Below are 16,795 nucleotides of genomic sequence, written 5' to 3'. Positions count from 1 at the left end.
ATGCCATTTGATATCTCAGCAGTCACTGTTGCAGGAGATTTCTTATGTATATCTTTCAAACTAATAATCCATATGTTCCCCCTACCTGACGGTCCCTTCGGACACGCCTGGCACAGACAGTGTGACATCCAGGGGGACTTGGCACTGCCCTCTGAGGATACTCATCATACGGAGGGCCTCCACCTCACTGCGGGGGGCGTTGACCGAAGCACAGCCCAGATATGTCAGCTGACTGAACACGACGCTGTCCTCATCTGGGATGGGACTTCCAGGACTGCCATCTGATGATGATTCATCTGCTGCAAAGGGGGAATGGATATGGAGAGGGACAGACAGAAAGGACAGGAAAGAAAAGGCAAAAGATTTGATTATCTTATGATTTCAATTACAAGCCTGACTCCAAAAAAATGGGATGCTTTGGAAACAGAATGCAATGATTTGAAAATCCTTTTTGAATTATATTTTATTGAATACAGTACAAAGACAAGATATTTAATGTTTAAAGTGATAAACTTTATTGTTTTTTTGTGTTTTTACACAGTCGAATCTTAACATGCATTTTTAGATGCAACAACAAACTGTGTTTACCAACAACCGTTTCCCTAAGTGTTGCAGAGCCCATTTTGTAATATCCTTTATACAGTCATGTCAGTTTTAATGCCATGCCGCCAAAGGGAGTGAAGGTCACGGGCATTCAGTGTTGGTTTTCAGCCTTGCCCTGTACTAATGGTCGTTACAAATGAACCTGTACCAATGTGTTTGAAACGTATTGCTAGCATCAAATTCAGAATGAGTGTACCATATATTAAAACATATATATACTAGTGCTGTCAAAAATAGCGCGTTATTAACGCGTTACCGCAAATCAATTTTAACTGCGTCTTTTTTTTTAATTGCGAGATTAACACTCTTTGTGACCTAATGAACTTGTAGTTTTTTATAAGCTGTGGCCGCTGCTAGTAACGTAAGAAAAACTACAGGATCCGATTGTAAACCGGAAACAAAACAATAGGCACGCCCCACGTACGTGTTTAGTCTTGTCTGCTCGCTAGCTGTAAAAGAGTAGGCTAAAATGGATGCGAACAAGATTCTGAATGGAAAGTTTAGTTTCAAAAAGTTGCCCAATGGGTCAACTGACAAGACCAAAGTTATCAGTGTGTATTGTCGGTGTGAACTGAATTATCAACGTAGCACATCCAGTCTGAAATACCACTTCATGGCCAAACACACGGCGTCTTTGCACTGTATTCAATTGAAGATAGATTGAAAAGGATGCACAAATCATTGAAGTCTCTTTATATTTAGGTTTAACACAGCATTCCAACTTTTTTGGAATCGGGCTTGTATGATCTAACAGTTATACATCAACACCACTTTCCTCACCTAAGATAAGCTTTCTGCTAAGGAAAAATGAGGTAGGAGATAGCGGGGGGAGATAGATGGGTACGTGAGAGGAACAACAGTCATATCAATCAGTGAAATTCATGTAACAAATGCATAGAGGTGACAAGTGAGAATAAAATGGCAATAATCCTCTGCTATAAAGACAAAAAGAGGCAATGGGGGAAGTGGAAAGACAGAATACTCTACGATTTAGAAACCTGGGTGTTTTTGTGATATTACTTTGGATGTCTGAGAAACACATCTATAAGCTGAAGATAAGTACCATTGTGTGAGCTCTGACAGACACAAGAAAGGAGGATAAGATAAGTCACATCATGGCTCACCTCGGTACGACCTCTCATTCAGCTCGCTTTCCTGAGCCGTCTGAACAGGAAGGACCATCTCCAACTTAGGCGGCGGCACACTCAGAGGGTCGGAGCCGAGTGCTACAGGTGACGCCGTAGTGGGAAGAAGGCCACGGTCGCCCCCGCCGAGTCTGTCCATTCCTGTTTCTGATCCAAGCCCAGTGTCAGCTACTGATGGGTCCATGAGGACATCCTCTAACTCCCTCTGGAGCTGTTGCTCACTTCCATTTCCCACAATCTGATACAAACAAACACACACACACACACACACGCACGCACGCACACACACACACACACACACACACACACACACACACACACACACACACACACACACACACACACACACACACACACACACACACACACACACACACACAGAGGAGCAGAAACACACACAGAAACAGACATGAACACAACCACACCAAAGAGCAGGGACAAAAGGAAGCATAAAAAGTAACACAATTACGTGTAATAAAACACAAGAACAAATATTGTTATCCAACAAAATCATTGTAGTAAACACCGTAACATATCAAATTTAAAATCATCTTTAGGCCTGTATCAACTGAATTACAGTCTTCTCTTACACTTTGTAGAAATGTGCAATGGCTCTGCCTTTAAATGTGATTTTGTGATTCATTTCAAGTGACTGCAGTGTGTTTAAGTGTGATATTTCATCCAATATTAGTGATTAGTAGGCACGTGAGTTTGAGTTGTGAAATATTTCTATCAAGACACTCGAAGAGCCATCCCTACATCTGCTGTGTGCACTTATTCCAAAGCTAACAAAGAGCAAAATCAAAGAGCAAGCTTAAGGCTGGACAAACCATTAAGCAGCCACAAAAGGAGGCAAGGCCCCTTTCTCCCTGCCTGCTGTGGCAGCAGCCTGATGTTAGGAAAGAAATAAAGAGCAGACTTAAGCTGCAGAGGGCACTGCTGTGCTGAGAAATAAGGGATCAACGATAAAGGATATAGAAACAGATTTTTCAGCTTGCTATATGTGATTATCACATGATTGAATATTCTGGTTAAACTTTCCAAGTAGGCTCTCCAGGTATAGGTAAACCATAAATAATAGCTGTGCATCAGAGGTACATGGAATTCTGTTCCCTGCTGTTAGACTCAAGCAAATAATCCAAAGCAGGATGGATACTACAGTACAACTATAGTGTCAACAATTCTAGTGCCATATAACAAAAATATATCATTTGAAGACTGAGGTAAAGCAGCTATTTAGGTTCAAACACCTGACATAACTGCGTCGCAATGCAATATGGTTGGCCTTGACTTACAGGAAGTGCTAAAAGCCTGGGTAGTAAAAGCCAGGTACAACTGAGGTTCTATATATGTGAGAATGTCTATCACTACCATCATCAAAACCTGAGTGTTAAAGAGGCTGGCGAGGGCCATCACTCAATAGCCGGCAAACATACACAGGGCACAAATAATCACAGACAGAATCACCACGGAATCACATCACTGAAAGAGAGAAAAATAGATAGATACAAGCAAGGGAGAGATACAGAGAGAAGAGGAGGAAAGGAAAGATAGTGAGAGAAGAGACTGACCTTAAAGCTGACCCCTTCCTCAGAAATCACCTGCATAACAAACAACAAGTTTAGACACACTGACTCCTCTCTGACTGGATGGGCTGACTGGGAGGGAAATGTGCACAAGAGTGTGTTGGGCAAAAACCAATACATGATATCTGGATGACCAAGTGTCAGTGAATGGAGGGATTTCACCACTACATACTGAGAACAGTGTGTGTGTGTGTGTGTGGGTGGGTGGGTGGGTGGGTGGGGGGGGGGTACCGCTTCCTTCCCTCTGACAGCAGGCAGACAGCCGCCACTAGGCTGCACAAAACAGATGCCTCAGCTCAGTTTTCCATTAAAATTACTTTGATACTTTAACACACTCTGTACTTGTGTAATATGCAAATACATATTTTCTAATCTCCGAACGCAGCAAATGACAGAAAAAAAAGTGTGACCTCTTCCTGTAATCTGAAAATGCAACGTTCGCCCTCTGCTGACACCATATTCTGCCACCTTTATGACATCGAGTCAACAATTCTGTACTTCACAAAGAAACACAGGTACAATAATGAAATATAAACTAATGAACACAGTATGAACATGCAAGCCAGCTAAAATTCAATAAAAGTGAAAGTGGTAACTAGTGAACTGTGAGACACATGGACAAAAATGTATCCTGAGGAGAGGAGAGGAGAGGAGAGGAGAGGAGAGGAGAGGAGAGGAGAGGAGAGGAGAGGAGAGGAGAAATCTGAACCCATTTGGGACACACACAGGACAGTGGCTGGTAGCTCAGAAAGTCTTCGTTCTCTTTGTGGAGACACACCCCTGTCACAAAACACCATTATTTTCCCTGACAATGAGTTCAAAGCACTCACTGCTGAATCCCCACACAGTTTGTAAACTAATATCTGCTGAGTGGGTGCTAGCTGAAGCACTGAACTGAAGCGCAGAGGGCATCCTGTATGACAGACATGCTGTGGTCCGACTAGTACTGACAGCTGACTGACTGCAGATGGGAGCTGTTTTCCCCAAAGTTAAGTAGCATGCTGATACTGAATGACAAACTGGTAAAATATCAGCTGAAAACATCAGTGTTTTCATCAGTTGTTCTTTTGCCACTTCCCCATACCACTTAAATACCAAGAATTTACCATGGGAAAAACACAGAAAGCAAGTGTAATTCCTCATATGTCTGAGAGACAGCAACAAGTTCTTCATGACAAACAGAGCCTGTGACAGCGTGCTCTCACTCATCTAGTGATGAGCAGGCATCAACAAGGATTAAAGGGCTACCTTACCATAAGTAGCAAATGAAAAGGGACAGTCACAGATAAAACACACAAGACCAATTATGAGAAGAAGGTAGAGTGAGAATGTGGAAAAAGCAAAACAAGAAATGGTTAGCCTTATGGTTAGAGTGTGAGAGTGTGTGTTTAAAAAGGTGGATGACAGCTCTTGACATGTGAGTGATGAACACAGCCTGACACACGCTAACAGTGTATGTCAGATCAGGTATGTATGGACTGTGACTTCTGACCTGCAATTTTAACAACTACTAGTGATGAATAGATAAAAGTGAAATGAACCTCCAGATGTTTTGGTAAACCGTGCTGTGGGTGCTGAGAGAGACTCCTAAATCTCTTTAACTATTATAAAAAAAGAGTGCTGATACGACACATTTAGCCCGCACCACTGGCCTGTTTTCTGCCGTTAAGGTTAGATATATATAAATAGATATTCACAGTAAGAAGGACCTACAGAAGCAATCTAAGGTGGTTATCACTGTAAATGTCAACAGACCAGTGACTCTCTGCACCTAAACTCTGATTTGAACTCTGTCGTCTTCTTCTCCCTTGTACTTCCGTCCATACCTACACCCAACCATCCTTACCTTCAGTCCTGTCTTTTCGTCATCACTACCATTATTAGTGGAGGATGGTGTCTCGTCCCCCAGCCGGGACACAAGGACAAAGTCCTCACTGTTGAGAGTGGACACTGAGTCCGAAGACACGCTAATCTTCCCCACCGAGCCCTTGTCATCCATGGCTGCCGCTGTTAAACTCAGCCACGCTGCTCATGAATGGAAGACGGGAGGAGGAAGAGGTGGGAGATGATGAGCAAAATCACCTAGAACAAGAACAAAATAAATAAAGAAAAGAAGCAGAAAACAGTCATGATGTGATGAAATCCATGAAAAGCATCTTTTCAGGCAACTGGAAACTTGGCCACTTAGAAACTAACCCTCTGAAAAAATGGTGAGACCATTTATTCTTCACTTTTAAAGGTCTTTTTAACAACCTGAAGGGAACAGTGAGGCAGCTGTACAAAACCCGGAGAGCAGGAGCATAAAAGAGAAAATGGGGTGCAAAAGAAAGGTTAAGCAAAAAAGCTTAGTTCAAGTGAAAGTGATTGACAAGAGAGCAGGCCGCAATGAAGAAGGCACAGGAGAGATCAGAGAAAAAGAGGATCTGGGGGTCATTTGAGGCTATTCTGTCTCTCAGCAGACTAAAGCAGAGGTATTTGCAAAATAGTTTGATGCAATGCAAAGCCATGGTGATGCAACTTTGAAAAAGAAATGCGCATATGAAAGTGAGGGAATCAGCAATGACCCATCTCGCTACAACCATCCACCTATTCCATGCCAGTCCTGCCCCTTACAAAGATCCAATTGTGGTCCCCCCACCACCACATTACAAGCACACCAGAAATATAATACCACACAAAAAAATGATACACTGATTGTGCTAATTGCATTGCGTGTACCGCCTGTTCTCCTGGCCTGCCGCCACAACCACAAATAACCTGAGCTGAGATCCTGAGGGACACACTGCACATCATCAGCTCACCCCTCACTCTGCTTTCACAACAGCTACCATCAAATATGAAACTAGTCAAGAAAATGCTTGTAATGACAGCTAACTGCGGGACCTGGAAGGAGGAAGTAGGGTTTGGAACAGTGTTAAGAAAGCAAGAAAAAGAAAGGGTTAATTAAATAATTTTCACTTTTAACTTCGAGTGGCATGATCAAAAATCACTTCTACAATAAAATGGTTATTTTTCTGTATTCTCTATTACTTAGTTTAGCTATGGCAATAGGTTGTAGAATAAGGAGAAAAGTGAGCTAGAGCGTTATTGTCACAGCTGGTACAAGGTAATTCCTGAAAGAGGGAGGTGCCATTGTGTGTAACACAGGAAGAAAGGCGCAACAGACGGTTCTGGCAGAGGTTCAAGAGGAGACCATAGCAAGATATTTCTAGCCACCCTCCCTCCACTCCTGCCGTTGATTCTCACCAGCCGTCTCCCTTTCTTTTACTACACTTTTCTTCTTCGTGCCCTCCTTATCTCTTCCCCTTGCAGTCTTCTATTTTCTCAGCCGTTAGTGCTCTCAAATAAGAGCTGGCCTTGCACTCCTACATTTTTCTAAAGGTTTCGGTTGCTTTTTCTTCCATTTTTTCCTCTTGTCAGACCCTTACCTTTCCTATTCAAAGCAGGTCCGACAATGGAGACGTAATAGGAAAAAAGGTCTACAGCGGAAAAGGTCAAAGCAGTTGATAATGTGCATTACTTATGATAACATTGTTATCCTGACCCAGAATAAACCTCAATATAAGTAGCTATGTCTGTGTGACCAGAAGGCTTTAATCTTGCTGAATGAATTTTATTATAAGGCTAACAAAAACAAACTGAGTAACATAAACTGACATCTTAGGCATATTCTCTTTATCTTTTCACAGCAAACTAAAGAAATGAGTGACTGTTCGCATCCAAAAGTCCTGGGTGTTGTTTTTCACTTGTATTGCAAAACTGAAGTTGAGTGACAGGGTCACAGGGTATGATGATTTGAATCACATGAATCACTGAGTAGCCTTAGATTAAGCAGAAAACTGTCACACACACAACGGCTCATCTTTGCATAAATTACAAGCTATTTAACTTTAAAGTCAGTTTCACGCTTGAAGTGTGGTTCACTTGGCCAAGACCTAGATACAAAGATATGCTGCAGTGTTCGCACTGCCTTCATGTTCACACTGATTACAAATGACCCAAGAGGGGTAATCAAGGAGTCATTTGCAGGTGGCTCACTCACTGTGTTGGTAACTATCATCAAGCATCATCAATGCCACATAGACTCATGGGGGAATACCAAAGACCAGTAATACTTGGTGCACACTTGAGAATTAACAGATTTTTAATATTTTAATGCACACACTGTAGGATTCAAGACGAGATGCAGGACCACACAAGTGCGGTTTCCACTAACCGATTTCAGAGTGACTTGGGAACAGAAACTTGCGTGATCAAACTTGACTTGACAAAAACAAACATGGTGACAAACTGTCTTCGTCAGCTGGTTGCACTTATGTGTGATATGTTCTGCACCAAAAGACAGGAAAGGCAAGCATTTGCTTGAACCAAACTACACAGGCTGGGGTGAAAGCACCCAAAAAATGCTCCAAAAGGTGTTATACAGCTGTTTACAGTGGATGCAAAATATTACAAACATATAGGCAAAAAATATGCTCATCTAAAAGCTATGTTCAGGTATGTCTGGCAATGGCCTGAAGTTAATGTCAGATTGTGGGGAACATTAAATTAAACTTTCACCATGGGCTTTACAGAACATTTATAAGATCCCTTGAATAACACAGTGGGAATTTAATAAAGGCCTGTATCTACAATGATTCAACATCTAATTTTCAAAAAAAAAAAAAAAAAAAGGTACAATCTACACGGTCAGGGTGCAGTCGAAATCTTTTGGCAAAATCTACTCATGTGGTGTGGCCGAAAGCGGGGGCAACTTGAAATATCATGGGCTGGGTTGTAAACATAAACTGAAGGAGCGAGCTTGGCTAGTGTGCTGTTAATTATACTGCTTTTATCAAACATTTTCCTCTCAATAACCTCTGTTACTGTCCTTACACTCCTTACAGTCCTTATCTGCTGTCTTTATTACTTCACTGTGCACCTATAAAACCAGAATATAAGCAACCTTTCTGTAAGAGATTTCAATCCCACCCCCTCTTTCAAGCTGGCGAGACATTGAGAAAGTGAAGGGGCCATGTCATTTTAGCATTATTATATACTCACATAGAAATGAAGAAGAAGCAAATTATGGTCTGACTGCACCTTTAACAGTGTTATTATGTCATATAGTTTAGTGACATCACATGCTTCCCAGCATAGCTCCACCCAAAGGAATATGAAACACCTGTGTGGGACTGCACCCTATTATCTGCTTGGATGTTTATGTCAAGCAACTGTCCCAAATTTCTTTATACATATGAAACACTTATTTTAGGGTGCATCGGATAAATTGTAGCAAACCTACCAGTCCAAAAGAAAATGAGCAGCGGACTCAGTAGCAATCCAAGAGGGATATTGGCATCACTCCTCAGCCCCTTCTTATCTTCTCAGGCTTTTAATCTTGAAGAGACGTTGCAGATGTTTACTCTACTTTTGGCTCAAAGGCAGCTGCTTTCCTTTTTTAGCACACGTGTCCTCTGAGTGATTAGTCTAGTTCTTTTTCCACAGATTTATGTTGATGAACTTTGAGTTTCTACACGGTCTGGTTTCTCAGTTCTGCCCCAGTAGTTTCTACTGATAATACTTATTACCAAAATCTTACTTAGTTGATTTCAAATCCACCATTTCTGCTGCAACAGATGTACAAAGATGGTGCATTAGAGAACCTGCACGGAAGCAAACGCATGCATGGTTGGATATGGATACTGGTTTGATATCGACTTAAATGACTGGATCTGGTATCTCTGACAGTGGGGCTGATCTATGAAGAGAAGGTACGAAGAGACATACTTTTATTTATCACTACACAACAATGCACAGACTACATGCACACACCATGCTTCTTTGTGAAATTATTACTCCGCATTTGACCCATCCTGGAATGTCCTTCCTCCGCAGCAGAGCAGGAGCAGTGGGTTGCCAGCCGACAGCGGTGCCCGGGGACCCAGTTCTTTTCGTCACCATTGGTCAGGTGGTGATCTTCTTGCATGTTTTTAGTGGGGGTATTTTTTTTATGGAGGATACCCCAGGTGAACACGGGGAGAACATGCAAACTCCACACAGGAAGGCCCCTTTATTCGAGCAGCAGACACCGAAGGCATGGTGGAAGACACGCCCCCAGCGTCCACAGTGCCCCAGACGGGAATCGAACCTGGGACCTTCGAGCTGTGAGTCGATAGTGTTTCCACCTTGCCACCAAATGGACAGATCTACTGCATTCCATGTTTACATCTATGTACCTATTTGCCTTAAACATTCCCAAAGAATTTGGAGTCCAGCATCTTTTTACATGCTTAGATTGAATGGTCTTATTCGATGGTACCAAGGCCTTACACTAACAGACCCTATGAGTGAAGAGAGACATTTATCTCAGCGAAATACTGTTTGGTAAGACAAGAAATTAGACAACAGTGGCCAGTCCTTTTTTTTTTCTGGCCACCATAAAACTTAAAGTGTAGATCACTGGTTTGGAACCCTAGAGTGAATCATTTCATTTGAGAGGGATGCAAACAAGACTTCAAAACCAGTGGTGTTATCTGAGAAAGATGCCAATTAGCTTCACTGATTCATTCATGTTTCAAGCAGCAAACACAGAAAACCGAACCTTTGCAGTCCAGCCAAGACACACACACACACACACACACACACACACACACACACACACACAGAAAAGAAAGTACTGTTTGACACTGGACTACACATTCTCTACACACACATGCACAAGCAGCTGTATTATGAACACAAATTACCACTCACCCGCATGCACACACAAACCTCATACTCTATGTGTCTGACTAGCTGGCGGCTCCAACAGGCTTATAATGGTTGCCTTGTCACCCTGCTTTCCTCTCTAGCCTCAGTAACAGCCCTCTGTCTGCTCCTGCCATGCTACACTGTTCATTATCAGCCCTTTTCAGTGATTTGGTATCCCTCCAACAGGAGACACAGCTATTCGCCTATCATGCGACTGATTGTTACAACGTTAGCAGCAGCTTTTCCTGCCTAAATGTCTTAAAATGGAGAACATATCAAGGCTTCTGATGTTTGTTGTGGAGACGAGCGGCAGACCATTTCTTGATTCCCTCTCACTATTTTTTCTGCAGCCACGCCCTTTCTCTTGATTTCTCCACCTTGTGTCAGTTTCATTTTGTAAATCTTATCTTTTTCCCTTTTCTCAGACTGTCTTTTGACTTACTTTCCTTTTTCTCTCCTCTAGTCTTAAAGGAAGAGGGACCTGCATTGAGTTTTCATTTGGTGCAAACCACCTTGAGCAAAGGTGGTCATACGAGGGCAAATATTTTGCTGTTCATATGCACTGTTACTCTTATTTCTGACAGAAGCCATTCTGATAGTTGTTATTTAAAGTTCATTATTTCCTCAATAAAATATTATCAATCTATATCACTGTGCACTTCCCTCAGGAGACACTTTTTTAGCCATGAATAAGGAAACAAAAATTGCCAGTGTACACATTTAAGAGTTTAGGTTGAGGAAGACATTAATTACATGTCGGATTCAAGTTGATATTGAAGTTTCATAGCAGGGCTGCAATTAAAGATTATTTTCATTATTAATCTATCTGCCAGTTTTTTAAGTAACCAATTAACCATTTTGCACATTGCACATGGCTTTCTGTGTTCACCACAAGGAATCAAAATGCATTATATTGAAATTTAAATATTTAAAGCACAGTGGGGTTTAACATAATTTACCTTTTAAAATGTCAGAAATTAATGAAAAATGCTAATGCTATAGTCCCACTGACGAACTCAGATTGCTTGCTTTGTCTAACCAGCAGCACGAATCCCAAAAGTATTTAATTTACTACGTCATATATGTCAAGGAAAAACAGCCAATCTTCACATCTGAGAGGCTGGACGCAATTTTTGATAATAGTCAATCACTCCAATAACTGTTTCAGCTCTATTTTGTTGGATCATACGCACATGCAAAGGCATCAGATCTGCAAAAGCTTATTTCCAAATAAGGTAAATGGGTTCAGTGACTGTTACAATGAGAACGTTGCATATATTTTTGGCCATGTCAGGTTTCAAAATGAACAGCATCCACCTAAGAGTGGTAAAGCAAGCACATATTTAGTAACAACATTCAATCAGGCATCAAGCTCTGTTTTTCAAGATTGCATACCAATTGTTTGGCAGGACTGACTTTTACCAACTCAGCTGACACACAGAGCAACAACAGCAGTGAGGTTGATGTAGTCTGGGTGTGATCTGCAACAGATCATGCAGAGTACAGCTTAATTCAGGGACAAATAAATGACAAGTGACCTCTGAGCTGTTTGTCGCAGTTAGAAACATAAGTATCTGAACCTGTAACATGCATATCTTACGCCGATCCATGAGTAAAAATGTGCATGCTAGAAACCTACGCCTGTCTTTTTTTTTCCCCCTCTCCACCACTCTCCAGCTGAACGGGCTGTTCTGGGCTGCCAGCTGGGCCCTGCGTGCACCTCACAAGGGAGAGGAAGACACAGCCAGACACAGCCAGGGAGCATTCAGGCTTGCAACACAGTCCCTTTCGACTCGCCTCACAGCAGTGATTTCAGCCAGGCAGAGATAGCAGGGGAAAAGGGGGAGAGAGAGGAAAAGGAGAAAGAATGACAGAAAAGGCTGAATACCACAAGGTTAGTCACAAGGTACAATACAAAAGGGAAGAGAAAGGAAAGAAACAGAAGAGGAGCTGTGAAAGAGCACGTACACACACACACACACACACACACACAGATGCAGTCCCTAATTTACATCTTATTTGTACTGTGTGAGCATCTAAGAGTCATCTCAATTCAGATCCACAGCGGAGCACTGACTCCCAGTCAGCTATCCCGAAACCTATGCATGTCTCACACTCAACAACAAAACTATCTCACATGACTGAGGGAAAAAAAAGACTGGTTCACACAGTGCAGGCCTGCTTTTAACTTCTGAAATGGAGCACTTGCTGCAACAAACCCCTGCACTGTGACATACTGAGCTGCACAATGTGTGGCTATTCACAGACATTTATTTAGCAGTGGTGTGTCTGTGCCGGTTTATAAAGAACAGAAGTATGCCTTATAAAGGAAACTTGACACCGGTGTGTGTATGTGCTCCAGCAACAAATGGTTGTTAAGGGTGTAAAGCCTTTACAAACTGGAACTGAAAGCTGCAAGTGCCACTTGTACTAGGTTAACATGTAGTTGAAAAGAAAGAGTAGGTTTATTAGATAGTTGATTTATGCATATTCTGCAAAATAAAAATGAGAACATTCATGAGTTTCACTCTCAAAATACCACATGTGATCACAGTCATATAAACATTGACATTTCACATTATTACAGGGTGTGATCAATGCTCTCCTTTCATTTCTCTTTCTCTTCTTTGAAAAAAATAATAATTGCCCGACGACAGCTGTGTAGTGATTGCCCAATATCAAATCTATGAATTACGCAATTACGCAACCATGAACCACTTTGTGTTTTTACTCCATAACACACTACACTTATACTACAAGGGACAGGCTATGGATTCAAGAAGTAGCATGCATGCAATGTGATTGTAAAAGGAACTGAAAAAACTGAGAATACATATGTGAGCATTACACAAAAAGATCAGGAAGCGTCTAAATTGAGGACTGAAATACATATCACTGGCCCGTCGAATCATAAAATCTAAAAACCAGCCCCAAGACAAGCTGCCTTTCCTACAAATCAAAAAATTCAAATGGAAAAATAATTAGTAAGGAGTCAGTGATTCATAACGGTGATTAAAGTTCTAGCCTTCCTGTGGTGATAACTGGAGGTCTGAATAATTTGGAGGGAACTGATTAATTTTAAATAAAGACTATATCAATTATGCGTCTCAGGGTAAGTCATTAAACATCATTAAAGCAAACACTGATCTGAATTATTAGCAGTGTGTTTTAAAGGACAATTCCCAGTTTTATACACTGACACAGAGATGGCCTATTGAGAAAGGGTTTGTTTTTAGAAGCAGGAAAGTCACGGGGGGCATCAAGTGTGAACTCACCATCACTGATGCTTTACTCCTACAGCTACTAACACAGATATCTAGCAAATGTTACTGAGTGCTCTAACAAATGCTTTACACTTCTTTAAACTACTCTTTGCCATGACATGTAATTCCATGCTTTCGACTCCACATAGCTTCCTTTCATCTCATCCACAGCAACTGCAAGGAACCGCTAATCCAGGCCCCAAAGCCAGCCCTCGCCAATCAGTCTCCACTAGCTCCCCAAATGACAGGTGCATCTGAGGGGCACTGTTAGGATTTCAGAATACGCAGGGCTCAGTCCAGTTTGGATAGAGCCATAATGGAAGGCATCAGGCATTACATTTGACATGTGTTCTTCAGAGGAGGAGGATTACATTTATCATACATAATTATGGTTTTTAAGCTCTGTATTTCATCATGGCTGACTTGAGAGGAGAAGCTGGCATGCAGCCATTCAAATGAGAAGCTGTATTATCTGGTCCTTTGTATTTGTTGATAGAATTGTTTGTGAGTACCTTTAATACAGGTAACTTTGATCAATAAATAACAATTTATGCTCTTTAATTATGCCCAAATGTGCAGGAAAATATATCATATTCATATTGGCTGAAAAAAAAAAACATACTAGAAAGAATATCAGATGAAGTACTGACCTTGCCCCTCCTCTAGTACACATACTGACATTGGTCAACTCAGTAAATATTTGCATACACACAAATCTTTGTTATGTGCTTTTTTTGTGCATGTGTCACCTGCATTAACTGCAGTGTGAATGAGGTTTTACTGTAATATCGAAGTTTCCAGAAAAAGTACAGGAACAAAGGACTGAGACAAGTGACAGGTACATTACGTTCTCTGTTACCGTGCATGTTTTCCACTTCTGGGAAGTATTTAAGAAACAGGAGCTACTGGTTTCAACAATACTATTCATGGCAATAACAGTCTTGGGCATTAAGCTAACTACAGGTAGCTCACTGCTACAACTAACTGCATCTCAACATCAGTAGAAAGTAAGAGAAATATGGAATAGTACAGTGCAAAGGGATTAGTCGGTCTTCATAACCATTTGTCTTGGCACAACTTGCACTACTCATTGATAGATCTGTGCAGTGTTAAAACACAGAACTGAGTTGATGGCTGTTTTTTTTGTTTTGTTTTTTTTAGATGCTGAAATCAGGGTGAGAGAGGTTAGTTTAAAATATATAGTTATATAATTGAAATATTTACTGGGCACACCATATGTGGCTTCAAAGTTCTTCCAGATGAAGCTAACACATAAGAACAATGTAATACACATAATGATACAGTTATACAGCTGGTTTGTAATTGTATTATAGCATTATTGTTTTTTATTGCCATGAGTGTTGCTGTGCCTAGCTAAGAGCACTGGTAAAACATTTCAGTGGGATTCATTCAACATTTAAAAATCAAGTTCATTCTGGCAATGCTTCACAGCAGACAACTCAGACCCTGAATGCATCTTGACACCCATGCACACCACCACCACTGGGGCGTTTCAAAACAATCCCTGCTGGTGCCTCCCTTATCATGTGACAACAACAGAACCTCAACTAACACAAAATAGAGTCGTTTAATAGATTTTCCCCCCGTGAACATCTGTAGGGCTGTTAATATTAAATGTTACAGTCGTAAACAAAGACTCACTGTCATATACAACAAACGGTGTTCAGTTTGTCTTGTAACAGTGTACAAAACACTAAATGTTGGAAACAAAAACAATGCATATCCAGCTGTTATTGTTCCCTGAGCTGCAATATTAATAGTGACAAATAAACCAGAGCAATTAATTTGCAGAAAATATGTTTTTCTTAACAAGTTACTGCTGTCAAAAAGGTCTCAGAGTGGTTATTCGACGTTTAACAGACAGAGCTACCGGAAGCACACATTAATTGGCTTTCTGGTCTCACCGGTACACCACTTAATCTGGACACAAGCAGACCAGCTACATCTCAACGCAGCCTGTTAAGACTCATGGCGCACTGACACATTTCAAACCCCACAGCTATTTAATAGGTAATTTGCCCAACAGTTGACAATGTATACTCGATAACGTTGGGCGAGTCTAATGTGGCTAGCTCTAGTGGTAACTTATTGCCCCAGTTAGCCCTGACCAACCTGCCTAACGTTAGCTATTCCGCAGCCATCGATTCAAAGTGCGAAAAGAATGTGTAACTACATAATGACCGATTGAAGAAACTGTCCCGTTGCCATAAAGCAAATACTGCAAACTGCTGTGTAAAGGTATTCGCGATAATTTGGTGAATAAACCCGCTGACAGGCCGTCGCTAGAAGGAGCTTTGATACAGGCCATTACTGTATACAGCTAGCTAGCTTGCTAGCCAGCTAGCTAGCTAACGTCTGCTAGCCATGCTATCCTGGCAGTTACAGTCAACAAGGTGGCTACATTTCTTCATAACTTAAGAGACAGCCGCGTTGAACTTTGAAGGAAAAGGCATGTGCAAGTGCAAAACAGCTTACCTTTATTCCCACACTTATATTTAATCCAATGGCCGTTGGCACAACATTGCACTTTCCCAATAACATCAGCAGCCAACAGCATCCAGCCGAGCTGTAAACACAAGCCCAACCAACCCGCTGACACCCACACCGCGCATGCGCTGGTCAGTGCCCCTCTGTGTCTGTGCTGAGGGAGGGGACGCGTTACCTAATGACATGATGCTCACAGAGCTGTCTTTGGGTCATTAGGACCAAGTCCCAAGTCAGTGTAGACAAGTCTCAGTCAAGTCTTTGCTCAGATTTGGTAAATCTGAGCGTCTCAACGCCTGTTAAAGCAGGTCTCAGGTCCAAGTCAAGTCAGCACTCTTCTGTTGCAAATTACGTTGCATGTCGACCCATATTAAAGAATTCGGCCTAGTTGTCAAATATTGAAGATCTGTGGCTATGCAAGGTATGCCTGTTGTGTTTGTGGGATTTTACCAAGTCAAAAATGGACACATTCATGTTTTTATCTTTTAAATCTAAAGTCAGGTCAGGTCACATCTTAAATTAAGTTATGGTTAAGGTTAACCCTAATCCATAGCAGTCAAGTCCAAGTCTCAAGTCCTTATTTTTCTTCAGAGGAAAGGTTGACCCCAGAAAGTCAAGCTGTAAACTGAGATGGGACTGTTTTTAATTTTATTCTTTTAATGATGATTTATTCTTTTCCTAAATGAGATCAAAACATCCCTTTAAACTGTTCTACCTGCTACAGTATTTTGTCTTAGGCCCACCAAAGCATCACCACTACTTACCTTAATCATGAATTTGTCACTAAATTTTCTTTTTTCATTACTATTACACATTAAACAATCTTCAGAGTCAAGTTAATCCACTGTAAACTCACACAATCCAGTGGTTTGGGCTCTGGTTTGGTAAGGATGGCACCCAGTTGTTTACAACAGATTTTGAGCAGAACAGTGAGGGGAGGTGGGGGGGCAGGCCCTGATTA

The 16,795-nt window shown here is 41.4% G+C and overlaps 1 protein-coding gene across 3 annotated transcripts in view; it reads right to left on the bottom strand.

Moving 5' to 3' along the window:
* LOC139348358 (rab GTPase-activating protein 1) overlaps positions 1 to 15,964 on the bottom strand; it is a 73,436-nt gene extending 57,472 nt beyond the window's left edge. The window contains exons 1-5 of one of the 3 annotated variants that reach the window (XM_070988364.1): positions 15,826 to 15,953; positions 5,181 to 5,416; positions 3,320 to 3,349; positions 1,728 to 1,986; positions 86 to 299 (exon numbers count right to left, since the gene is read on the bottom strand). In XM_070988364.1, the coding sequence (XP_070844465.1) occupies positions 86 to 299; positions 1,728 to 1,986; positions 3,320 to 3,349; positions 5,181 to 5,333 (656 nt within the window). In that variant the 5' untranslated portion in view covers positions 5,334 to 5,416; positions 15,826 to 15,953. Of the gene's footprint in view, positions 1 to 85; positions 300 to 1,727; positions 1,987 to 3,319; positions 3,350 to 5,180; positions 5,417 to 15,825 lie in introns of all 3 variants that reach the window. The other 2 variants (XM_070988365.1, XM_070988366.1) reach the window with 2 other exon arrangements.
* Between the last annotated feature and the right edge of the window lie 831 nt (positions 15,965 to 16,795).

This window comes from Chaetodon trifascialis, chromosome 20, assembly GCF_039877785.1.
Source record: "Chaetodon trifascialis isolate fChaTrf1 chromosome 20, fChaTrf1.hap1, whole genome shotgun sequence".
Taxonomy (NCBI): domain Eukaryota; kingdom Metazoa; phylum Chordata; class Actinopteri; order Chaetodontiformes; family Chaetodontidae; genus Chaetodon; species Chaetodon trifascialis.
Note: the sequence above shows the minus strand (reverse complement) of the source record. Positions and strands in the feature narration are given on the sequence as shown.